The 27,072-nt window shown below is 38.3% G+C and overlaps 1 protein-coding gene and 1 long non-coding RNA gene across 2 annotated transcripts; one reads left to right on the top strand and one right to left on the bottom strand.

The window, feature by feature from the left end:
* Positions 1 to 189: 189 nt before the first annotated feature.
* eya2 (EYA transcriptional coactivator and phosphatase 2) lies at positions 190 to 26,780 on the bottom strand. Its single transcript, XM_058054921.2, has 16 exons — positions 26,594 to 26,780; positions 17,388 to 17,463; positions 16,500 to 16,542; positions 16,258 to 16,384; positions 15,925 to 16,044; positions 12,688 to 12,764; positions 12,428 to 12,614; positions 12,216 to 12,364; positions 10,222 to 10,305; positions 5,790 to 5,879; positions 2,974 to 3,032; positions 2,475 to 2,635; positions 2,262 to 2,376; positions 1,904 to 2,025; positions 1,709 to 1,809; positions 190 to 859 (listed from the first exon to the last, which is right to left on the bottom strand). The coding sequence occupies exons 4-16, from the start codon at positions 16,358 to 16,360 to the stop codon at positions 779 to 781; spliced, it is 1,449 nt and encodes a 482-aa protein (XP_057910904.2). The 5' UTR covers positions 16,361 to 16,384; positions 16,500 to 16,542; positions 17,388 to 17,463; positions 26,594 to 26,780; the 3' UTR covers positions 190 to 778.
* Positions 677 to 18,973, top strand: LOC131106128 (uncharacterized). Its single transcript, XR_009120053.2, has 3 exons — positions 677 to 870; positions 17,421 to 17,501; positions 18,719 to 18,973. It is a non-coding gene; the product is annotated as an uncharacterized LOC131106128 (long non-coding RNA).
* Positions 26,781 to 27,072: the final 292 nt, after the last annotated feature.

The following is a 27,072-nucleotide window of genomic DNA, read 5'->3' as shown; positions in this document are numbered from 1 at the left end:
ACCTTTGCTTACAAGACAATTTTCTCCCACCCACATGAGTAATTCAGTTAAACAAAATAACATACAACACTAAAATCTCTATTAACCTAATAAATGTATAATTTTTTGATAGTTATTACCCAATATAAAAATGTACAACTGAGACATTGTACTACGATTGAAAACAAAGGCCTCCTCAATGCAATTAACTTATTCTTTATTAAGTCTATTTTAACCGTCTGTCAAAAGAAAGTGTCCATAAAGCATTATATACAAATCATAGCAAAGATGACAGGCAGTGTAATCATAGCACATGCACAAACGTAAAGAGTCTCATCTCATTTACATAATAACAGGTTAAAAGAAGGGGTTAAAACACACAGCATTTACATCCCATAATGACAAGGCCATAATTTCCAACAATAAATAGCTCACATTTAAACTGGTGAAATACAATCAAGAGTATTTTTAATAGCCTCTAACTATGACGAACCAATCTGTTAAAACGTGGAAATGTGGTTTTGATGAGTAAAGCCGTTGCAGAGCAAATGAAACACATTTTTGTGCACAAGAAAAGATGAGCTGAACGTATTAACAAAGATTCATGGTAATTCCCAAGTGTTTGGTCCTTTTTTTCCCCGCAACTTGTTTTGGTCTTTCCTGCGTTATGCAGCGTCTCCTAGCAACCAATGAACTTCCTGTGGTTCTCTCCACTGACTCCGAATCAGTCTTTAATGGGCCCTCCAAGGGTGCCTTCGTTCAAGCGTTCAAGTGGCGATCCAGGTGGAGGTGTCGCCCTCTAGAGGTAGTCCAACTCCAGTGCGTGGCTCAGAGCTTCCAGGTCTGCCCGGCAGGACACCCTCCAGAACGGCATGTTCTTCTGAGAAAACGGTAAGAAAAGTCATCTTAAATGCAACTGGGAAAAATTTTAGTTGGTGTATTAGCTGGCCTTCTGCTTATACTTATTGTAGTTATATCCTTGTGTGAAAATTTATTTTGTATCCATTCATGAGTTTAGCAAAACTAACTTGATACGACTACGACACTTTAATGTCACTTTTAAACGTTACACGGAAAAAAAGGTACTCAAGCCAAAATAAGTATGCGAATCAAAAGGTCCGCTGTGCGACTCCGAAAGCTGAAAGAAACAAACAAAACGAAAGAGTAGCTATATTTCTTATGTTTTGGTCGCCATGTTTATGGAATCTTTTGCGCATGCTCAATGTTTTTTTCTACTCCCTTGTCTGTGCCAGCGCTACTTACAGCGCCCCCTACAGGCTGGGCATATTAACTACACCGTTTAGATTCGTTTGCAAAGGCAGAGTTGTTCTCAACTAAAAAGTAGCGTGTGTCACTTTGTTGAAAAAACAATTTAATTATTAGTAAATTATCCAAGTACGATAAAAAAAAGAACATGATACATTTGCACACTGACGTTATAAAGATGGTTGATTACACATTTGTTGATTTTCAGTTCAATTTTGTTGCCATTGTTGTTGTTGTTTTTTTTTTTTTTTTACAATTTTATGATTCAACAACGGATAAGATTTTAAATATTCAAGAGCATAATATTAGTTAAAGATACCATACTTGAGTACTACAGATGCAGATTAAAAAAAACTTCAAAAACAAAACAAAGTGACTAATAGTACAACAACAGTTGTCTCTAAAAGCACCAGTGCAGTATAATCCACGTGACACAGCTTCTGTACGTTACTCTTTGAGTTACCTTCTTCGCCACTGTCTCCTCTTCGGCTCCATCCCCGACCACCACGTAGACGGCTCTTCTACCGAACCTCTGAGAGACGCGCTCGAAGCAGCTCTCTTTGCCTGCCAACGTCAACATTGACCATTTTTAATACAAGACTTATTATAATAACGGAATTGATTCATTATGAGGGGTGTCTTCCTCTGCACTATTTACCGATTTTGGTGGCGCTGTATATGTTCTCTATGGGAAAGGCTGCTCCCAGACCATACAGAAGGACTTTGGAGAGAGCTGGGATGAGCTGGGTGGTGGTCACCAACACATTTACACAGTTGGGCCTGAGACAAGGGAAAACACGTTAAGCAACATTTGCTAATCATGATCACAAAATACAAATTTATTAATTTGATAACAATTGACAACATGAAGGCTTAAACTCAAATGGAAAGAGCTGCTTGTGTCTCTCATTATCCCCGGCTGTGGCTGTAGGCAACATACTGATACCAAGTGCAAAAACTTCGAGGTATCATTTTATCATTAGCCTCTTTAGCGCACATTTTACAAAATAGCTAACCTGGTGCTGATGAGGGCCAGAGCTTTGAGAGCTTGTGTCAGCCACAAGTCGGTGAGAACCTCCATCTCCCTCCTCAGCTGCAGCCACTCCTCCCTCTTGGGGCTGCCTAGCAAGCCTGTCCACCAGGGGGCAGCAGAAGCATTACAAACATGTACATTTGTGTGTAAACAAGTGTACTGCCACTTTAAGGCAATAGCCAAATTTGCAGCTTACCCCCAACATTATTCTTATAAGTGTTGTAAATCTCCTTGACCCGCCGGTATCGGAACGCCAGCTTCCTCATCCAGTCCACACCCCCGTGGACCCCCGAGCCCAGGCACAATGAGCCGGCTCCGGCTGGGCTCTGGAAGCCATCAGTCCCGAAATTGTATGTGCTGCAGGCATCAAAATTACAGGTTATAAATCTTTTTCTACCGAGGACCGCATACTGACGAATCACAGGATGGAGTGGCCTTCTTGACATTTATGACAAAGCTTTGTGTTTTTATTATTATTATTATTAATTTTATATCAACAATGTTTAGCAAACCATTAAAAACAAGGCACTTATAGTGCAATTTCTAAGCTTTCTACAGGTTTACATAATCCTGTTACAGGTAGTACTGCATGGAGGATAAATGCACACATTGGAAGCTCAGTCAGAAAAAAAAAATCATAAAAATAAACGGTACTTATTTAGAATGAGACTAAAAATGAATGGAAAGAGGGGAACCTTAAGTCCTGTCCATTGTCGTCTGATGCCACGTCGTCGATATGAACCTGGTCACATTCCTGAAAATTGAAAAAAAGAAAAGATAAATTATGAAATTTGTTGAAAAAAAAAAATCTAATCACAAAAAGGTGGAATCCAACTTGGGTTTTCTAGCTGTGTGGCCTGTGCACTAACCACTCGGGCACTCATGCAGCCGCAGAATTCCACCATTCATTCATTTTCTTATCCTCATGAGGGTCGCAGAGGGGTGCTGGAGCCTATCCCAGCTGTCTTTGGGCGAGAGGCGGGATACACCCTGGACTGGTCGCCAGCCAATCACAGGGCACATATAGACAAACAACCATTCACACTCACATTCATACCTATGGACCATTTGGAGTCGCCAATTAACCTAGCATGTTTTTGGAATGTGGGAGGAAACCGGAGTACCCGGAGAAAACCCACGCATGCACGGGGAGAACATGCAAACTCCACACAGAGATGGCCGAGGGTGGAATCGAACTTGGGTCTCTTAGCATTGTGGCCTGTGCACTAACCACTCGACCACCATGCAGCCCCATATTTCCACCAATTTAATTGATTACAAAATAAGACAAAATTTTTGATTCAGTTGAACTTAATTCGATTTTGCAGGAGTACCTAATAAAACAGAAAATAAAACAGAGTGTACATACATTTCCAATATGTAATCATGAAAAAATAGACTAAAACAGATTTTTAAAATCTACTTATTTATGAGAAAAGTATCATAAAGCTGCGCCAAAACAGAAGCTAATGTAAATGTCAGCGGAGTAGCCACTAAGTGAAGTAGCCCTTAATAAGTTAGCTCTGGTGGTGGTGACAAGGTTAATAACAGCCCTCAGCTTGTGACATGGCAAGGACAAGATAATTGCACCTCTACACTTTTACCGCCTACCAACCCACTGACTGCTTAAGAGATTTACTGAGGCCTGAAAACAAAAGCTGGAATAGACGTAAAAGAAAAGAAAGACGGGATCTGCAAATGGCTTTGTTGGCTGCTTTCCCTCCCTTCCATGCTCCTCCGCCCACTCGACATTGTTCCTGTCAGACAAACTCTTCTTTCTCTCTCTATAATCTGTTCCCTTTCAACACACACACACACACACACATTCTTCACTCACTATGCAGTTTAATAATTCTCCACTTTTTTCCTATACCTGTGCTATGCATCACATAATGATCACTTTTTCCATTCCATTATGGAGGTGAATTAATGCAAGTTGTAGTAGTTTTAATATAGTATTAATCCCAATATCCTATCATAATAATATACAGTATATCATGGATATGGACATTTTCAGAAACCCATCTAGTGTTTTGTCTAATATGATGAAACTATTTTTCACGGGTACTCCAAAAACATGCTAGGTTAACTGGCAACTCCAAATAGTCCATAGGTATGAATGTTAAAAACTGTATTTAGAAAGTTGGTTTTCTATGCTTTGACTATGAAAAAAAACTATCGAAATAAGGAATCCTACTGCGGGAAAATCCACTTATCGCTGTTGGGTCTGGAACCAATTAACCATGAAAAACGAGGGATTTTTTTCATAGAAGAAAATGTATGGGGCTGCACGGTGGTCGAGTGGTTAGCACGCAGACCTCACAGCTAGGAGACACAAGTTCAATTCCACCCTCTGCATCATCTCTGTGAGGAGTTTGCATGTTCTCCCTCCGTGCATGCGTGGGTTTTCTCCGGGTACTCCGGTTTCTTCCCACATTCCAAAAACATGCTAGGTTAATTGGCGACTCCAAATTGTCCATAGGTATGAATGTGAGTGTGAATGGTTGTTTGTCTATATGTGCCCTGTAAATGGCTGGCGACCAGTCCAGGGTGTACCCCGTGACCCCAGTGAGGATAGGCGGAATAGAAAATGGATGGATGGATAATTTCCCATGATACTTAGATGCTTCAAGAAGTAGTGAGGTGGATGAGTGAAGCCAATATAGCATAATCAACTCTGACACATCTTAAAGGGACACTGCACTTTTTAGTAATATTGTTCATTCTCTTTTCTATGAGTGTATGTAAAAAACAGCTACAAATCGGCAGGTAATTCATGCATGTAATCGGACACACGTATTCCACATAGAAAGCTTGCTATTAAATCACCTCCAAAAATCAACATTTTATAGTTTTATATACACTACATGCTAAGACCATGTATTAACGGGTACATTTGTGATAACATGTAATGCTCATAGTATTTTGCTGTGTTTTGGTTATTTTAAGCATTTGGAAAGGCTGGACTACTGGCTGATGAAAAGCTGGAGCTCAAACTTAATGGCTAATTTGCCTTGAGAACAAGAGCGACAATGAAAGAGAGCGAGAGAGACTGACAAAGTGTGTGATGAAGGAATTATGAGGCCGTTCAATTGTGACGCTAAATAAGACTTTTCTGGTAGGCTACCGTTTCACTAGCCATGTTACACGCACTGTTGAAATGACTGATGGTTGATTTAATCAAAAATGTAAAAAATATTTTTGTGTACTTTTTTGTGTTTTTTTTGTGTGTATTTTTGTGTATATTTTTGTGTGATGAGGAGACCTGCAGTTTAAATGACAGCGGGAGATACTTCAAATTCAGCTACTGCTATCTTGTGGGGTTTATTAAAACTACATCGGGAGGTTGCCTACAGCCACAGCTGTTAATGGCAATGTTTTTCTCCTTTTGTCTAAAATATGATAACATTTTATCATAATATTATCATACTATGTCAGCATATGACCTTCCAAAGCCTGCACTTCTGTCTGTATGTTGTATAATATTATGACGGACGCAAGCTACACTCACCTCTAAATCATTGAAGAAGAGTCGCGAGTCTGCCAGATTGAAGATCATCTCCTCCATCCATAAACCAAGGGACACTGCTTTTGACGAGTCCTGTTCATGCAAACACAGAAATTCAAGTCATTTCAGGGACAATAAAAACAGTTTTAAGTCTAACGTTGATAACAACAGGCCAGAATAATCCCATCTCTTACTTAAACACTTAATCAAAGATAACATCTTTGACAGACTGACTGCCTCGTAGGTCGCTGCTGTTCCAAAACGTATCTCTCGGATCTAATTTAGGAACAACATCATTCATTTTGACAAATTTCCTGGCCTTGTCAGTGTGCAGCTGCGGGAATCTTCTCTCTTCCGCTGCAAAAGGCCGTCAACTGGAAGAACGTCAACAATTTGGAGTTTGAGTAAAAGGCAAGTGTGAATCTGCTTCTTGAACGCACCTCAGATTCTTATCTTCATCACACATACCAGAGAGAACATTAGGTACGCTTGTGTATTCTATAACTTTTCTGACTTATTAATTCATTTAGCAGCCTTTGTATTTTTGGAGTTGTAGTTTGCAGGGTTCTTAGTGTATCTTTGCAGTGTGAGCTGTTTCTGTTAGTTTGGCCACCTTATGTGACTGAACAAGGTAACCAAATTGTTCTGTAATTCCACTGCAAACACCAGAGATAGCTGCCTTTATAAAGGCATGCTACCATAATTATTACACATGAGGAAAAGTGTATACATATATAGTATATCATGTATTGTTTTCAGGCATGATCATTATTATCTTTACAAAAGCATATTTCATTTAATTTCATTTCATTTAGCCTTAAGTCATATTTTCCTATATATGTTTTTATTTTATGTTTAGATTAGGCATGAACATGAACATTATTTTTATTTCTTTTAAACTGGACATATGCATTGCTATCCTTGCATATTTTTTTTACAATATACAGTATATAAAATATATATTTTTAGGTGTTAGCATTATTTTTTCAAAAGTATATTTTAGGCACAGGCGAATTTTAGTTTTTTGCTGTGTAGTAACAACCATTTTTATATTTATAAATTTAGAATTTGTGTTTTTTGTTCATTCTTATACAGTGTGAGCAATTGTATTTCTTTATTCATTTTTATCTTTAATTATGCATAGATATTAACTTTGCAAAGGCAAACTTTAAATTAAGCATGAGACCAAAATATAATAAATACTTTTTTTTGTTTATAAACTGGCAAATTGCACTTTAGGTTTGATCATTTTTCTTTTATTATGAATATGTGAATGTATTGTCAATATTAAGCATGTTGTGGAAGCATAGTTTTTTTTATACATTCATTTTATTCCAGGCTTCAGTATATTTTTCATAAAGGCATCATTTTCTTTATTTAAATAATTTTTTTGATTAGTTACAACCATTACATTTATTAATTCATATAAGAGTATTAATTTTATTATAGTTACTTTTGTTTATTTTTCCAGGTATGAACATTTTTGTCTTTACTTTGCCATTGTTTTTGCAAATTTTTACTCTTACTCTTTTTTACGTCTTTTTATTGCAGTTTTCTTCATAAAGTCATGATCTTCATTACATTGCACAGGTGTACCAAATGTTTTGGTTGGTCAGTGTAAATAATCAATTTTGTGCCATGGACAAAAAATACAAGTTATGTAAAAAAAAAAAAAACTACTTGTTGCACGTACCATTAGCCCACCTCCACACACTTTACATTTTCATGCCGTTCCCTTGTAAACAAACTACAAGAGCGAACATGCGGTGAAGTTTGCGTGGGCCGAGATTTCCAAAAAAGCAGGTGTGAGTCTGGAATTGTTTGGTTGCTCGTACGGGAGAGGCTGCAGGGTGTCAGCCAAAGGTGAAGATGGGATTAGGTTTGTCTAAATTGACAAGCAGAGTTGTCTCCGGACTTGCAGTGGCACAGACTGCGGGGGTAAATAATTACCCAATTACAAAAATTGCACCTTGTGGTGATGACGAGGCAAAGATGGAATTGAAGGTGCAGGAGAACAAGGACGAAATGTAGAAGGAGGGGCTGAAGAACAATTGAATGGAAGGATGAAAAAAGATTAGGAAAGGGTTGTTCTTCTCGTCTAATCATTGGAATAATTATCACCTTCTCCTTAAAAGGGAACGCAGTACAAAAAAAGCCTCATTCTCACATAATCCGGAAGTTTTAAAACACGGAGTTCTCAGCTTATATGTGGATGGGGCGGGGACGGTTGTTATGGGGAAGCGGGTTCCCACACAGTGGAGCGCTGCATGGTAGATGAGATCACGGAAGGCTTGGAGGCTTCCTGTGGAGCTGGAAGAGATGCTGACGACAACAGCGCTCTTTCAACACACTCGTTAGGTGTTCTGACACCGAGGGCCTGGACTCTGAGCTTGGTATCAACCTGCCAATTTCTAACAAAATGTGTGTTTGTTTGTTAGCTTGTAAGACACTTCCTGGTTCCTGGACAGTAGGACCGTACCTTTTTTTAATCTGGGGGAACACTTTCAATTGTAATTCAACCCACAAAAAGAAGTACTTTACAATGTAGTCTCACTTTCACTTTTTTGCACCAAATTTTGTATAAATCTGTTGTTTTTCAAAGTTCTGCTTTTGTGCTTTGGCACATTTTTTTTCTTTTTTAGTCAGTTTTTGGGTTTTCACTCTGACGAAAGAGGTAGTATTTTACATAATGTCAGGGCTGATTTTACCTTACTTTATCATTGTAAAGTATTTAAAAACTGGAGGGTTATTATCATTACTATCCGAACACAGAATAATAGTGATCTGCATAGCCAATATCCACAAAAGAGTCATGCAATAGAGTCAATGGAACCGTTTCCCACCACACTAGAATCCAAGCTGTATACACTCTCTTGTTAATTACCATAAATGCTGCAATTAATGCCTCTAACTTTGGCATTAACATCCGTGGCTGTAGGCAACCCCCTGATTTGTCTTTTTTTTTGTAACTCCACAAGTCGCTGCATGTGCACTATCATGAGTGGTTTATTGACCTCAGCATTCAGATGTTGTCCTGTTGTTTACAATGAATTATCAATGCTGAATAGGAGATGCAACAATTAATCGATTGATCAATGGTTAATCAATAACCCAATTAATTGACAACTATCTTGGTAATTCTGATATGTTGCGGACCCAACCACTAACTGTTGGTGGTTGCATCATATTAATGTGGTCCATCTATGGCCTAATGATTATTCCATTAACTGAAATAACATGCTTCAGAATAATTGACTAAAAAAATGATCATGATTATATTTTTGTGTACATTTACTGTTTAACTGTTTATTGTTTAATTGTTTAAGCTATTTGACAAACATTTAGATTTTGTATTATTTAACATTGTTTTAACAGAATATTCAGGAGGCACTTATTTGCTCTGTCGGTTCAAATATTGTATTTCTGAATAATATAAAATATAAATAATATAATATAATTTAAATATAAATATAAAATTTAAAAAATCTGATTTGTTGATTAATCAAAAAAAATAATTGACCAATTAATCGGTTACTACAATTATCGATAGTTGCAGCCCTGCTCCTTACAGCTATTACAACATTGGTTCTGCTGCTGCAGTGTTGTGCATTCTACTTGTTCATCAATAACCACGCTCTCAGTCCTTTCCACTTTCTCATACACTCCAGATCATTATTAACTTTTAAAAAAAATCATTAGTTTGTTATGACAGCTAACTAATTCCCATTCTGAAACGATGAATATTGTAATAATATAATATTTGAGTACTATATAACTTTGCTAACTAACACAGCACAAATACGGGGAGCTGTGATTTTTGTGTGTGTTAATTTTGGCCTTGGTGGAGGTTACATTCTAGTTGAAGTTTTTGAGTTGAGTCCAAGCGAGCTTCCTCTGTTCCAGCAGCGAGGCGTGCAAGTTAATCAGGAATTTTTGGCACATGAGTCACATTTCAACACTCTTTTTGCTCTCCAAGACTTTTTTTTTGTCCTTCTGCTCCAAAGCAAAAAAAAAAAAAAAAAACCCAGCATGCATGACCCTGCTCTCAAACTTTCATCAGTCTTGTGTCAAGCCGCAGGGGGACCGTGAGAATTCAAAACAGCGGTTTGCTGGCCAAAAACAAGAAACGCACCACTGTCCATTTTGTGTTATGTAAAGGTCCTGCTTGCTGTCAATCATGCCACAGGAAGCCGGGGTAGCTAAACAAGCCGGCCGCGTTATGAAAAGAAACACGAGGGGCCGAGCAGCAAAAACAGCCAGCGTGTGAAAAAGCAGTTCATCAACTGTAAGTCAAACAAGCGCCTCATCCCTGAGACCACAGCAGGACTGGACCGCTTTGAATGTTGTCTCAGAGTCCGCGTACCTGTACTACACATCACTGTCAGTGGAGGGGGGGGGGGATGATGGGGGGGCTGGTGGAGTCATATCACTATACCTTGCCAAATCTTGAGGAGAAGGTTCCCGTGAGGAGTGAGTGGAAAATGATGATGGTTTCATCCAGGTCCCAGATAAACACGCGCTGCAGTCAAATAACAGATACTGTAACGTTAGCCTCGTTAGAAACAAAAAAACATGTCAGTTATTCTGATAAGAAAATCAATTAATGCAAAATATTACATTTTATGAATGTAACAAGAAGTTAACTACTAGAATACTAATGTGTTATAACAATAAACACTTTTTAATTCAATTTTTTTATTTATTTTTAATTTTTTTTTACAACAACTGTTTACAAGTGTAAAAAGAAGTTTGAAATATGTATTATGTTAACCTTCCTCTTGTGTTAGCTTTAGGTCGGTTTTGACCCATGTATTAAATCAGCAATAAAATACATTAAAAACAATAAGTTACCATCAAATTTGCTTCTCATCTGCTAGTATACTGGAAAACCGGTCAAAATGAGAATCCCCTGAAGTATACATGATGAGAAGAGAAGCTGGTTGTCATTGTGTTGGCTAATTTTACACTTATGATTTCAGTTTTGGCTCAAAATATTGCTTTATAATTATATTATTATTATTACCGGGTTGAAACCGACCCTCACAATACAGTGGTTATAATTTCAACCAGGCGATTTTAAAATTTAGTAAAAATAATTTTTTCAATTTTAATTTGTTGAAATAGAGTTTCCTGACAAAGTCAAAAAGCCTAAAGCAATAAAGAAATGTTATGTGATTCTTTTTGTGCATTAAAATGTAAAACTGGTCAGAGGAAGGTTAAAACAAAAAACACCAATCTACATCTTTCAGATACTAGAGCTCTGTTTGCTTTAATATTAATATTATTGTAGCGTCTGGAGCAGGGGTGGGAAAACTGCAGCCCACGGCCACATCAGGACGGCAAAGCGTTTTAATCTGGCAGCATGATTTGCAGTGCACACTTGAGTCATATCTTGAACAAAGAGGCAATCCAAACAACACAATGTGACACACAACGTATCCTACCTACTGTATTTGTGCAAAAGACACATGCCAAAAGGCCAAAATAATCCTGCCGCAAGCCATGCTGGGTAGCTTGTGGTACTGTCTCTCAATATTTTGCCGTGTTTGTTGCATTTTTCACCCTTACACTCAAAAATGTCTGGTCTTGATTCCAATAACCTCTCTAATTTCGGTCCCATTTTCTGGATAAAATTCTTGAACGTGTCATAGCTGCTCAACTAACAGCCTGTTTGAATCATTCTAGTCCGAGTCTTCCCTCACAAATCATCAACAGTTCATGCATATCAATAGCTGCTCCTCCTCCATAGCCTCTTTACCTCAAGGTGTTCCCCAAGGTTCCGTGCTTGGTCCTCTCCTCTTCATCGTCTACATCCTCCCACTTGGCAACATCATCCATCGTCATGGCTTCAGTTTCCACAGCTACTCTGATGATATTCAGCTATACATCTCCACCACCTCCATCAACTCCAATATCTACTCCACCCAAAACTTGGATGGAACATAACTTCCTCAAACTCAACAGTGACTAAACAGATATAATCATCATTGGTCCCAAAAACATCACAAAATCCACCCATCTGTCTCCAACTTGACAGCACCACCCTTATTCCATCCTTGCTCATCCGCAACCTCGGCATTTTCCTAGACGCTACTCTTTAATTTGAACCCCAGGTCAAACAATCAACTAGCCCAACTCCGTCCATCACTTACATCCCTGATCCATGCATTTATCACATCCAGAATCGACTACTGCAACAGTCCATCTCCACCCGCTCCTGTGAACACATTACTCCTGTCCTTAAAAACCTCCACTGGTTTCCCGTCCCCCAACTTATTCATTTCAAAGTCTTCTCATCACCTACAAAGTTCTCCACGATTTGACCCCACCATACCTCACAGACCGTCTCCATCCAAAGCATAAAAGGTTCTCTTATTAAATTAAAGACACCGTCTGCTATCATTTTTTTGTTGTAATAACATTTTTTACCTCAATGTCAGCATCCAAAGGAGGTGCGGGGTCATTGACTCTTTTCCTCCCCCTCAGCTTCCCGTCACATCCCCTTCGTGTTGAGACTCCGCCCCTGTCTGCTTCCTCTTTACCAGGAGTGGGGGGACTGGGTGGCGGGTGGTACTCTCCTAAGATGCACCATGTCTCAATGTCAGTCTTATTCTAGAGATTCCCTGCATCAACAAATGTACCTGTGTGAGACTCTGGGCTGTGACTGGGTAACATGATTGGGTGCTCCGGGTGCTGATAGGCTAGCGGGGCGGCGATGGCGGCAGGGCTGATGTTGCTGCCGCTCAAGTAGGGGCTGTTGTAGTGATGTGATGTGTTGTAATAAGGCGAGTACTGACTCTGGCTGTAGCTGGAGTACGATGAGAACTCCTGGCAAGGAAAGCAAAGCAAAAAAGTGAGCGGACCCCGGACTGATATTTCTGTATCGTGAGGACACACTTACTTGCTGGGTGGGGTTGAATGGCGTGGAAGTGGAGATGGCATGGCCGCCTTGGAAAAGTCCCGAGGAAATCCCTGCACCTGAGTAATGATGGGAAGGGTAATAGGTTAAAACTTTGAGGTCACTTCATGACCCAAATTCCATTTAGTATTGATGAGTCACAGGTTATTGGATCAGTTGAAAGTGATTTATGTTGGACACACAACAACAATACAGGTGTTACGTCTGAGTCAAGCCGGGACAGGAACGTCTTCCTCCTTGGAAAGTTTTCACCTCTGTCATGCTTGATTAATGATATCTTCTAATCTTATCACCCATGCTTGACAATTCTCTAATTTGAGCTTTCCAAATGATACATTTGAGGTGGGGAGATTGTCAGCCCTTCGGTGCCCCCAAGATAGATGAATTATTGCACTTTAAAATAGACAGCAGTCTTTCAGTTCCACATGTGTATTATTAATCATGATTAATCATGATTAAATCATTTGAAAACCGTGATTAATCTGATTTACATGGAGCAGATTGCCACATCAAACGAAGTTAGAAACTAGAAATACTAACACCCATTTCAGTTAGACTAAAAGGTCTGCTCTTTTTTGTGTGTATTATTAATCGTGATTAATCATGATTGAATCATTTGAAAACCGTGATTCATCTGATTTACATGGAGCAGATTGCCACATCAAACAAAGTTAGAAACTAGAAATACTAACACCCATTTCAGTTAAACTAAAAGGTTCGCTCTTTTTTTGTGTGTATTATTAATTGTGATTAATCATGATTGAATCATTTGAAAACCGTGATTCATCTGATTTACATGGAGCAGATTGCCACTTAAAACAAAGTTAGAAACTAGAAATACTAACACCCATTTCAGTTAGACTAAAAGGTCCGCTCTTATTGTGTGTGAATTATTAATCGTGATTAATCATGATTGAATCATTTGAAAACCGTGATTCAGCTGTTTTACATGGAGCAGATTGCCACATCCAACGAAGTTAGAAACTAGAAATACTAACACCCATTTCAGTTAGACTAAAAGGTCCGCTCTTTTTTGTGTATTATTAATCATGATTAATCATGATTGAATCATTTGAAAAACGTGATTAATCTGATTTACATGGAGCAGATTGCCACATCAAACAAAGTTAGAAACTAGAAATACTAACACCCATTTCAGTTACACTAAAAGGTCTGCTCTTTTCTTGTGCATATTATTAATCATGATTAATCTTGATGAATCATGATTGAATCATTTGAAAATGTGATTAATCTGATTTACATGGAGATGGGATGTTAAAAATGCCCGTGCAGCAATGTTCTGTTTTGTTGAACTCCCAAACCCCGTCATGCAAATCATCAGCACCAAAACTCAGCACCCACTGTATGAAGTAGAAACGTTAATTGTAAATCATAATTTTTCATAATTCAACTTTCTTTGACCGGGTCCTTTTCTTCCTCTCCATTTCATGACAATTATAAGAAAAGAATGAGTCATTGGAAGCTCCCTGGCAACCCAACAATTTTCAAAATAACAATAACAATAACAAAAAGTCCCATATTCCCCATTTGCTTTCACTGCAAAAGCACAACAAGGAAAAAGTAACATCCTGCAAACATTTGGTTTTTTGTGACAGTTTGTGGCCATGTGACTTCTGCACTCCTGATTTATGCATAAGCACATTTTTCAAACACATTTATTTTGTTTGAGAACGCCGTCTCTCCAATGGCTGCTCTGGAAGGCAACGTGGTCACTGTGTGTTTACAAGAATATTTACATTCCTGCATAATGTCTGACATCTGTAATTTCTACACAAGAAAAAGCAACGTCGGGGGAAAGAGTGTTGTAGGAGAAAGGAAAGAAAGAAATGTAAAGCATCAGACAGGCTGCACGGGGGTCGAGTGGTTAGACCTCACAGCTAGGAGACTCAAGTTCAATCCCACCCTCAGCCATCTCTGTGTGGAGTTTGCATGTTCTCCCCGTGCATGCGTGGGTTTTCTCCGGGTACTCCGGTTTCCTCCCACATTCCAAAAACATGCTAGGTTAATTGGCGACTCCAAATTGTCCATAGGTATGAATGTGAGTGTGAATGGTTGTTTGTCTATATGTGCCCTGTGATTGGCTGGCGACCAGTCCAAGGTGTACCCCTCCTCTCTCCCGAAGACAGCTGGGATAGGCTCCAGCACCCCCGTCTTTGATGATATCGTCAACATTTTTTTCAGGAAAAGTTTTAACGGGGACCTATTATATAAGGAAGTTGGGCTCACTGTGACATCACAGGGAGCTGGTGTTAAAAGAGCCATCCATAACGTCTTTCAGGGCTCCAAATGTCCAAACCTCATTATCTGAAACTGCTTTTTGGGGAAAATTAATAATCTATTGAGAATAAAGTCACCAATGCCTTAATTGATGCTTATGTTTTGCTTTTTTCTTTGGTGTTTTAATGCTCTTGTCCAAAGCTTTCTATTAAAGTCAACCATGCTCGACTATGACTTTACTTTAAAAACAATTTTGTACGGTTAAAAAAGGCTACAGTTTGACCTGGAACTGAGTATTACTGATGCTCTAAAGTATAAGCAGATCATTAAAGTATAGATACAAAGAATCCTGCCATTAATCATATATAATTAACGGACCCAACTGACCAACATGAGTTCTTAATAAAAGAATAATAGTCATCATCCCGTCCAGACAACTATCTCTTTTCTCTTTCATGTGCTCTCTCCGGTTGCATCTCATTCATATCATCCATGTCAATAAACCTGCTCACACCCTTATGAAATACACTTTAACCTCAGCCCTTTCGCTCACAAGGTCAATTTCACGCCGCTTTTGAAAGCACGCTTGACCAAGTGGTTGTGTTGCAGAATAATCGCAGTGTTCTTTTTTTCCTCCCTTGCTTTATCCTCCTCTCTCTGTCTGTTTTCTCACTTTCCCTCCATCCTCGCCATGCCTGTTGTGCAGGGAAAGAGAAAAGAAGGGGGCTTGATTTGACCCTCAGAATAGAGGAGGTGGGAAGGGGGTGTGTGGGGGGGTGCAGAGACGTTTGACGCCAAGAGTCCAGACCGCAGCTAATGGGGAACAGGTGTGGGGGAGGCAAAGCCAGGGAGGTCACGCATACCGAGACGAGAGGTGAGAGAGGAGAGTGAAGAAAGGACGGACACACTGTCCAAGGCAGAAGTGTCTTATGATTATGAATATTATTATTCAATATTACTGTTATTGTCATTCAGCCTCACCGTGTGTGTGTGAGTAACCGTACAGGCTCTGACTGGTGGGGGCGCCACTGAAGTTGGAGTAGCCCAAAAGTCCCGTCTGGGCCCCCGGCGAGTGGCTTAGGCCATCCTCTGTTTTGATGTCTGCACACACACACACACACAGCAGACGTTATTGTTAGATTATTATTCATTGTGGCTGTAGGAAACCTCCTGATGTAGTTTGCGTGCGCTTGCCCATCTCAGCAGACAACACAATGCTGACTGAGCACCAAAAAAGGATCAAACCCCTGATTATTTTGAGATATATTTTGGTATATTACATTGTTGTGTGTGTGTGCGTGTGTGTATACTCACTGTAGGAGGGCACTCCGTAGCCTTGTGTGTGATGTGTGTAAGGTGCATACGGTCCGGCAGCTTGAAGGCTGGGGCTGTACTGAGTCTGTCCGTACGCCGCCATGACGCCTTCCCCCAGGAGATGATCCTGACAAAGAACACAGTACACATAAAATAGACGCACACTTACAATACTGCAATATTATGGTGACTGGAGTGATGTAATGTATTACGTTTCAAAATAAAGATTACGTAAATCTCACCAGCTGAGGCGTTGAAAAAGTGTGAACTCGTGGATGAGAAGTGCTGCAAAAAGAGATGAAGGGCAATGAATTTGTGTTCTGCATCCTTGTGGTGTATTATAGCAATCTTTATAGTGATCTATCAGTGCTCTGTTGGTTGTGTCTGCTTCTTCTTATTGGCTGTAGAACATTGTCAATCCAGTCCTTTGTGCATGACTGCCTGTTTCTTGTTGTGTGATCGCTAGCTGCTAGCAACATGCTGAATGAATTCAGAAGTTACACGGCTTTAAATGAATCTTCGGTTCATGGAGGAACAATGGTGCGTTGAAGGACCGCCGAACAAGTGTGAAATTAGAACAAAGAAACATTATCAGCCTTGTAAAACAGTGGTCGCCAACATTTTTTTTGACCCAAGGACTGGCTCATTAGCCCCCATAACATCATCAAAACGGAACGGAACGCAATGGTAGCACACACACGATGGTGTGTTCAAAGATTGTCGAACAAAGTGGTACAGGTCGCTGCTTGCAACAAACAACATATCCAAAAAAATCAGCAAATTTTGCTGTGTCGTGAGTTCTGAATTGCGAATGTGCAATGGCTCTGGCTGATTTACTGGCTTATTGTATACTTTGGACAGTCGACTATTTCAACTATTTTCAATGAAAATTGTTAGAAAATGGACAAAAAAATCAAGGTATTTTTTACTGCATTAAATGTATTACAATTTTATGCAAATAAAAAAAAATAATAAATGATATGAAAAGGATTTTTCAACTTTTTAAATAGTTTGATAAGCCTACATTTGCTTTTTTGAACCTAAAAGCAGTTATCATGGAGTCTAATGAATTCATGTTTGGACCCCTACTACTTCCTGCTAGTGTGTGATGTAATAAATGATCCTCTCACCTTTCTCTAAATAGAAGTATTCTCCACTTGCAGTCACGATGCTGTTAGTCCGGTTGCTGTCACGTCCTCAGCTGTCCTACAGAGACAAAACAACCGACAACCATCAGCACTCAGGTATGCATGAGTTACACATAGTGACAAGCCCTGGGCACAGTGAGCGTTCAAGAGGTAAGCAGTCTTAGCGAGGGAATTATGTCGGGAAGTTGGGATACCAATGCTGGGATCAATATTATCGATATTTGGAGGGAAATGGCGACAAATCCAGCAGGGACAAAAGTACAGGTAGCTTACACTGGCACAGGATTTGTCTGCGATCACAAAGCATAGTGGTGACATGACGTTGGTGACGCCGTTATTGTTGTTCGTCCATAGTTCGCGTGTGTGCACACATGCAAACACACACATCTTTAAATCATTCAAACACATGCAAACATCTGTAAATAGATTATTATTTTGTGTTATGTTCTAAATCTGTGAATTAATGTAGTCATCAAATATTTAGTAAACATTTGTTTAACAGATATTTAAGGTGCCACTGAAAGAAAGTATGGACAAAATATGGTCAAAATCAGGTGTTTTCACTAAAACCTCAGATTTATAAAGACCCCAAAAGGCTACAAACAAACTCATTTTTAGCCTAAATTTTCAATGTTTATCTAGTCCCAAAACTCAATATTCTGTGGGTCTTCAAAGTTAAGCAAAAATGCCCCAAAACTAGCAGTATGGCACTCTCTTCTTTGAAAATGGCTGGTAGTATATGAGTTATGTAATTTCGTCCTCTGTTGCTGCATGTAAGTAGTGAAATCTATTAGGTATCCATTTTAGTAAGCAAAACGAGCCCATAGGAAACACCGCACACTGGTGGAGGGGAAGATGAGTGGAAGGCTCAGTAGAGATGTGGACGACTGTGGGGTGAAACTGAACCTAAAACAAACCCTGCAGTCAGACCACAAGGGAGGCGAGTAGTTGGGTTAGGGAAGGCGGGGTTAGATGGTTCAAAGGGGTCACACAGCCAGCTTCATGTGAGTTCCAGGGTTCAGCTCGACCACTGCTTCCTACACCCATATTAAATTGGACTGGATTACATCACAGGATCGCTGTTATGCAAAAGTGACTTTTTAATGTTCTAACGTCAATACGTATCTCTAAAGCATGTTGATCAGCACCAAGTGTGAAAAATATATCATTTCCCTCACTTATTTGCTTATATAAGTCATTATTCACGTTCACATCATCAATAAATGTGTAGGTGCTGAGTCAGTTCTTTTCTGAACGACTCTGGTTACCCTCCTTAATGACCTTGCGATACTTTGACCCTTTTCTAATCGAAGCATCTCCATCAACGGACTGACAAGGTGACTTGTGCTCATGCCATATGGAAGCCCACCTGGAGGCCTCCATTTGGACAGACTGTCTACGGGTGGGGTTGGATGGTGGGATGTTGTGATGTTGTGATGTTGTCTCCGGGTACTCCGGTTTCCTCCCACATTCCAAAAACATGCTAGGTTAATTGGCGACTCCAAATTGTCCATAGGTATGAATGTGAGTGTGAATGGTTGTTTGTCTATATGTGCTCTGTGATTGACTGTGGTCTCTTCCTGCTAAAAGTTCTCACTTTGTTTTGTTTGTGAAAATTATAGAATAAAGTTTTTTGCTCACTTTTCCAAATGCATCATTCCCAATTATGCAAATTTGACAAACCGTCATCATGCCATCCCCTCCACAAATACATTACAGTCCTGGGGGAATAATGGATAGTATTTACAGTATTCCCTCGCCACTTCACGCTTTGACTTTCGCAGCTTCACTCTCACGGTTTTTCAAAAACATATTAACAATAAATCGTATTGTTTTGTGGTTGAATACATCTTATTATTAGTGAAAAATATTCACATTTAAGTATTTTTTTCTTTGATCATTTATTGTGTTTTACATTTTCACATTTTTAAGTGTTGTTATTAGTGACAATATATGCATATTTACACAAAATATATGTATTTTGTATTTGTTATTAATTATTATTATTTAATTAAGAGTTTCAAGCATAAAAAATTGCTAAATGAACTAAAACACAAATATAAGACACAGAAGATGCTTTGAAAGACATTTTGATGATACGCAGTATTCTACACTGGTCACTAAGTGTCAGCAATGTTACTATAATGTTCGGTGAGACACACACACACACACACACACTAGACTTGATAGCTGGAACAACAGCCTTTTATTGCAGTTTTGAATGCTCTCACAACAGGCACATTAATTCCCAACACGAGGTCCTGTTGAGACCGTAACCCACGACAAGCTAAAACTCTACTCTGAACCCCAACATCACTTCCTGTCGACCCCACACTCAGCTCTTTTAATACAAAATACATGAGCACAAGTCTTATTTATGTTTTAAATGGCTTATTTTCTGTTATTATGTCAACTATATTGGGTACTATAAGTGTAAAGGTGACCATAGGGGTGTTAGTCCATGTCCAGAGAGCTCTACTACTGCTGACAAATGTATTTAGAAGGTGTTTAACAGGTTTTCTCTGCTCTAACTATTAAATGATTCCATTTATATAAAAGGAATCATCTATCATCTTATGAAAATATTTGTATATGAAATCCTGTACTTCACACGATATTACATTTAACTACTTTCCAGATACAGTCCTACCGTGACGCACTACATGCCATTTAAAAAAAGACGTAATCATATTAATTTTATGGAGGTTTTAACCCCTGGAAAGCACTTCTGTTGTTGTAAAGGTTCTCTATAAATGAAGTTATCACATAAATATAATTTTACTATAAATCACAGACACTTTCAGTACAAAATCCTTCAAAATGATCATGAAAATATATTTTGAAACACCCAACCGCCGTCCATCGGTCTCAAAATCTCATCACCGCTGTACAACCTTCACTGTGTTTACATCATCAAACCCACAACGGGGAAAACTTGAGCAACCGGTCCGAGAGGCGATTAATCCTTTCTCTCGACTGGCAACTTTTTCCTCGAATAACCCAAACACGCAAACGCCTCACTAATGTTTTATTCTCGTCACAAGGCTGGATGACAACGACAACAGATGCTGAGCCGCTTGGAAAGAAGAACGATCTAATAAATCTTTGGCAGGGGTGAACCTGCTACAGACACAGTGTAACTTTACCCCCCTCCAGACATGGTGGGCTTCCCCCCTTTTCCACTTGACTAACCAGTGCACCCCCCCCCCCCCAACTAATGACAAGCTCTTTGTTCAACACTTTATCTCTTTGCACCCTTCTAAATGACTCCATCTCCCCTCCCCTCGAAGGCTTCCTTGACCTCACACAAGGATCACCTATGCCAAAGCGATGGACCAAGTCTCGCCCAGGACCAGTGCCCCTGAGATGGGGACAGCTGGCAGACCACCCCCCCCCCCGGCAGCCTGCAGGGGTTGCAGGACTAGCCTGACCCCAGTCAGATGGTGGTCCCTGCTCCCAGGTGAAAAACATCTGGTGTAGTTGGACGGAGACGGAGGTCGCACACGCGCTCAAATGCTTCCCTGAACACACACACACACATACACACACTTGCTACTTTAATAGTTATTTCAACAAAGACGTTTGCACCCCAGCATCTGCTAACAACCCAAACTCACTACCAGGCCGACGAAGGTCCAATTACTTCTTTGCTGCTACCTTAACTGTGTGTGTGTGTGTGTGTGTTTATCTTGCAAATCAATAATATCACAAACAACCACAACAGTATCACAATACAGCAACTGTGCCAATAGAGTTCCCACACAAGGTGGCAAAATGAAACGCGGTACTGGTTGCAATCAGAACCGACTGGCCTATTAGGTAATATAGGCAGATGCTAAAGGCGCCGTAGCCTCCAGAGGGTGCCAAAAAGTACTTAGTATTTTATTAAAATTAATTATACTTTTGGTTCGAACACCACTCCCTCACTCTATTGCATTTTTTCCTAAAATAATTAATGATTCTGTTCAGTGGTTTACTATGGCCTTCCTATGGTTTTCCTATTATCAGTCAAAAATATTGAAAGACAATGGTGGGACATGACGTTATACATATTACATTACAACACTGTAGTCAGCCATGGCACATGATAAGTGAATTAAATGTATCCTCTCATTCCTTGTGGAAGTGGTAAGTTTTTGGCTTCTTGCTTTGTCCTTTTTGCCGATTTCATTTGAAACATCTCAAGTTTTGCATAAGTAGATTGGAAAGGCTAACTAGTTAGCTCAGTAGCTTGCTATGCTAGCAGCATCTGTCTTTTACGTCTCTGCAGTGATCCGGTAGCTTTCACAATTTGATTTAAACAAAGAATAAAAGGAGTGTAAAGGTGACTCAAAGGGTTTTATTTCATTTCAGTGCTCTAATAATGTTAAACTCATACTAAGAACATAATAAATATTCCATGTTCTAAATATGAAAATATTCAATTTATAAAAATTTAATTGAAACTGCAATAAATGTTTCAATCATCATCAGTATTCATTTAACCGCAGTCAACTTTAGTAGCCATATAGTGGTCCACAAAAGCAAATAACCACTCATGCCTCTACGTAGTACTGGGTCAAAGGAGATCGGCATTAAAACCTGTGGCTGTAGGAAACCCCCTGATATAAAAAAAAAAACATGGCAGTAACTGCATTTGAAATATCATGAGCGGTCAGAATGCAGCAACTTCATCTACCTCTGCATGTGCTTTTTTGAAATTTTAAGATATACTTAACGTAGATTTAAAAAAATATATCTGTGATTAATTATAATTAATAACAAGTTAACTGTGGACAGAATTTGATTCATAATGATTAATTTATTTTACATGACTCGCAGCCCTAATAATAAATACTATTCTTTTTTTCTGCTATTCACTTGACTATGGTTTGGAAAAAAAAATCACAATTCATTAGTTTAATTGATTGCAATTTTATTAAAGAAACTCCCGGATATTCCAATTAGAACCAGTTGTACAACCAATATGCCAAATATAATTTAATTAACTCTTATATTTAACAATACTATTTTTTTACACCTGGTTGACCCTAGTTGATGTAAGAAGCGCTACCTAGAGGAGTCATCCAGTATTGACCCAAGAAGAAATCAAATTGGATTTTTATGCAGCTGGACAGTTGATGAACATCTAAATATCCAGTGCTCTTGCATGCATCATTTATGCCAAGGGATAATTATACAGTACAATGCAAAATGATTTGTTGGTGTAAGAGGGTAAGTTTGTGTAAGAGAGAAGGCAATGAAATTGGTGTTAATATTGATGGAAGGAAAAATGGTGGAAAAAAAGCCGAGCAAAATTCAGACACCTAAGAAAATACTCGTGCACCCGCAGCCTCTTATTAAGTTTCAGTGGAAAGTAAAGATTAGTATCTGTGGGGAGGGGAAAAAAAAGAACTGGTGCTATGTTGTGTATGTGTGTGGCTTTCGTGGAGGGACAGCTGTCTTCTGCTGACAACACGGTGTTGCAGGTTTTGAGTCTGACTGGTTCTGCCTGCACGTCTGCTAAAGACATGACGGACCACAATACAAGTCTCTTCATGAGTACAGAACTCCCTGGAGGATTTTAATGGGGGTAAAAGTGTTCAAATGTTCTTCATCAGTCTGGGAAAGTGTTTTTAATGTCTTCTCCTACTGTGCTTCCATACGATCACGTATATATATATATATATTATATATATATAATATAGAAAAAAATCCATAATTGTACTTTAATTACACCTGAGATAAATTAATTTTCAATAAAAGTAGTACCACGAAATGCCCAAAATGTGACCCAAAAAAATCAAATTAATGGATTCACATTAATTTTTTTGGATTCACACCCCAATATGAAGTTTGATTTAGTAATTTTTTAATATCATATATTGCTAGCAAACAAACTGCAATGAAAACATTCTCCATTCAACTGCATGTGTTTCAAAATGTGAGGATTATATATACTATTTCTATATAATATCAGTCAGTTATTTTGTTATACATACATAAACATATTAAATAGGATTTTTTTCTTACTATTTTTGATGATAAATCACATTATTGTAGATGCACTTAGAGCTTATTTTGCTTATTTAATAACTATAGAACATCATAAAAATGCCCCATAAAATTAATAAAATTCCTGCATTGACACCAATAGACTTTAATTTGCCATATTTGCTGTTATTCTTATCATTTTTTGTTGTCTCATATTAAAATGCACCATCCAGAAAGATATTTATTTTTACTTTTTTAAAGTTAAAGATAAAAAAAAGTAAAAGTAAATAATATTTTAAAGTAAAGGATAAAAAAAAGTAAAAAAAATATATTTTTTTAAAGTAAAGGATAAGCAGAGGGAAAAAAAATGAATGGATAAAGTAAAGGATTATTGTTTTATTGCTGATAGGTGAAGCCAAATTACTTGATTCTGTCACTGTAGTCCCACTTCATTACATGTAATAGTTCTATGTATTTTATGCTGTCCTATGTCGAGAATGTACCACCAAATTTAATGTGTTTTTATGTCTTTAGTCACCGAAAAATTTAACACCTTAGCAGATTGTAATTATTTGAACTCCTAGAACTTTGAACACAACACATGAATACCAAGTGCGGTGTAAGTGATCTTTTCCACACTTTACACTGAAGCTGGTGGACTGACTGCAACAGAAGCACCAAGAGGCCAACCTTAAGTGAAATTTAAAAGCAAGCCAGTGCAGATAAAGTCAGGAAGAGCGAGCTCCCCATTGAAAATATTTATCATTCCACAAAGGGTTGGCTTACTGAGAGGGGGGGTTTGGACTTAATTTGTGTTTTCTTAAGGAGAAGGGTGGGTGTCTTACAGGAGAATTAGCAGCAGAACGTTTTTTTGGAGGGGCCTTATTCGCAATTTATTAGTGTGTGTAATAAGAGCGCATAGAGGTGGGAGGTGAGTGGGTGTCCATAAACGGTGGCGTGGATATTATTAGGAGACAAACCACGGCACTAAATCAAACACACTCCCACCCCACCACTGTCGTTGGCGTGTGTGCAAGTACAGAATATGTTTTACAGCTTCATGTGATACCGCAACACACTTTTTACATATAGAGGCGTTGGTTTTATACTGAGAAATACTACACTACATATCTGCTCTACCAGTACTACAATATTTACTTTACAAAATACACAAGCTGAATTGGATATGTAATTAACTAAGGTGCCAACAAAACTGAGCATAATTATCTTTGTGTAGGGAGGATGGTTGTATTGGATCTCATTAAGGTCATTAACGCTAATGACAAAAAATGTCAGTTTCCCAAAAACTGTTTTTTTTCACTTAAAACAATTACATATTTTGTGGGATTTTAACCCTTTTAAGGCCAGTATGCTTACTAAAAAACCCAATTATCTATTATCCATCACAAAAAACAGTAAAAGTCACTTTTCTGCATGCTTTGAATGGGAAATAGTAGTGCCATTGACTATATAACAAAATACATATATAAAAAAATATAGAAATTGAATGACATTTTTGAAGGTGCTTTTTGATGCAAGGAGCAAATGTGTCACGTTGTCATTCTAAGCTAATTTAAATAATATATATGATTACTCTTTAATATTATAAAAATCAAAAGCCATTAGTAAATGTTATTGATTTAATTCATATTTTAATGTAATTCATTATTAGCTGTCATTGGCTGTCGACCAGTTCAGGGTGTACCCTGCCTCCCACACAAAGTCAGCTGGGATAGGCTCCAGCATACCCTTGCAACCCTAGTGAGGCCAAGAGGTATAGAAAATTAATAAATGAATAATTTTTATTCAACATTGCCAAAATGGCTTGAAAATAAAACTCTCCAGTATTTTTTCAGGGTTAAACTGGTATTTCTGGTAAAGAAATACACAGAAATGTGTGGTCATTTTATTGAAATGATGTGCAGAAATATGGAAGTGCATTTTAATGCTTGTAAAAATACAGGGCGCGCGAGTTGGAAAGTGCGAGGGGACGTGCGGTGGTTGTATGAAGGGGGTTCTTGAAAGATATGAATACGGGCTTTTGAAAGTGCCCCTAATTTAGTTAATGAGGGTCCCTGCTTTGCTGCACCATTGCACTGTTCAACACTTCACCCAGAAAAAGTAAAGAATAAGGTGGCAGGGCTCCACATTAGACACATCCATAAATATGACTTTTTATTATTATTTCTTTTATCTTTTATTATTTTATTTTAGAACCTTGACTTCTATTTGACTACATTGTTATATTACCTGATCATTTTCCTAATTAACAAGGAATACATTTGGAATACAGGAAGTGAACAAATGTATGGCAGTTGATGCAAAACAAACAGTGGGTAGGATTAAATAGGCTTTGCTTCTTCCTACTTCTTTTTGGACATGTAGAATTATGAACTATAATATGTAATATAAATAAAATCCTTACCATTACTATATATTATTTTTATTACTTACTTTTTTGTAATAAAAATTGTTCTACATTTCACCTTGTAAGGCAGTTATTCAGATATTGGTGAAATAATTGCATATATTTATATTGATAGTTCCTACTGTATAGTTTTACCATTGCAATGGGTGCAATTATCTTTTTTATTTGGTAATGGTAATGGTTTTATTTCATTTGAACATGCATCAGATTACAATTGAATGCATCACATAATCAGTTCACAGTTCCACATGTCCAAAAGGAGTAGGAAGAAGCAAAGCTTATTAAATCCTACCCCTCCATCTGGTACTTTTACAATCAGTAATTGTTACATTTGTTCACTTCCTGCTTTCCTAATATAGTTTAAGTTTTTTAAATTTTTTTATTTTTTTTTGTCACGTACCGAAGTACGAGGTGATATGACCATAATTCAAAATAATTCAAATAAATCCAATATTTTTTTATGATGCCATGTTTTGCACCTGAGCTCCACATTTCACTAGACCTTGTCGATATATATACTTATTTGTATATTGTGCAACGTGTTTGTTTTCTATTGTACGTATGTTTTGTACCATAGTGTGGAAATGTAGTTTCTAATCTGATATCAGGATGGTAAAAGGTCACGGTATAAATATTTAAAATGTTAATGTAAGTGTTAAAGTGCACAAGTGTGTAAAATTAGTATTTATAGTAGTGTTTCAATGTTTGTTATAAATAATGTTATTTAACAACACTACACAATATTTAGTCTACGTTTTAGGAAAAATGAAACTATTTTGGTGCTTACCATCATTCTGCAGAAAATCCGATTATCCATGAGCAAAAAAAAAAGTTCAAATGTTTAAAAAACAATAAGAAGCTGGACGCTCCACTGGCGAGTTCGTCTTTAGTCTGCCAAGTCTTCCTCATGCAAGTCCTCCTCCTCCTCCAGCAGCAGCAGCAGGAGCCTCTACAGCCTGTTTGCTTTGGCCGAGGAGGGGAAGTCATGTTAAGTAAATGCATGCACTGCTCCTCCTCCTTTCCTTCCTCCTCCTTCTCCTCACCACGCTGCTTCTTCTTCTTCTATCTGCATTTTCTAGCTTTGTTTAGTTAAGAGCTCTTCGGCAAGCTTGTTTACACAACTAAGAAGCTCTCAGTCCACACTTAGATAAAATGCTAAACGCTAAACTGTGTGTGTGTGTGTGTGTGTGCTTATCTTTATCTATTGTATTGTCTTTCAACTCTTTTACACAAGTGTCAGCAGTAACAGTGTGTTGGAAGTGTGTT

The sequence above is a fragment of the Doryrhamphus excisus genome, linkage group LG18, assembly GCF_037039965.1.
Source record: "Doryrhamphus excisus strain RoL-2023G ecotype Guam linkage group LG18, RoL_Dexc_Guam_v1.1, whole genome shotgun sequence".
Classification (NCBI taxonomy): Eukaryota; Metazoa; Chordata; class Actinopteri; order Syngnathiformes; family Syngnathidae; genus Doryrhamphus; species Doryrhamphus excisus.
The sequence above is the reverse complement of the archived record's forward strand: the minus strand, read 5'-3'. Positions and strand labels throughout refer to the sequence as shown.

Coding starts and splice junctions, on each gene's coding strand:
- eya2 (XM_058054921.2), bottom strand. CDS start 16,360: ATGGCGGCGTACGGACAGACTCAGTACAGCCCCAGCCTTCAAGCTGCC. Junction 2,026..2,261: donor CTGGCCCTCATCAGCACCAG/GTTAGCTATTTT, acceptor CCCTTGTCTCAG/GCCCAACTGTGTAAATGTGT. Junction 1,810..1,903: donor ATACAGCGCCACCAAAATCG/GTAAATAGTGCA, acceptor TGACGTTGGCAG/GCAAAGAGAGCTGCTTCGAG.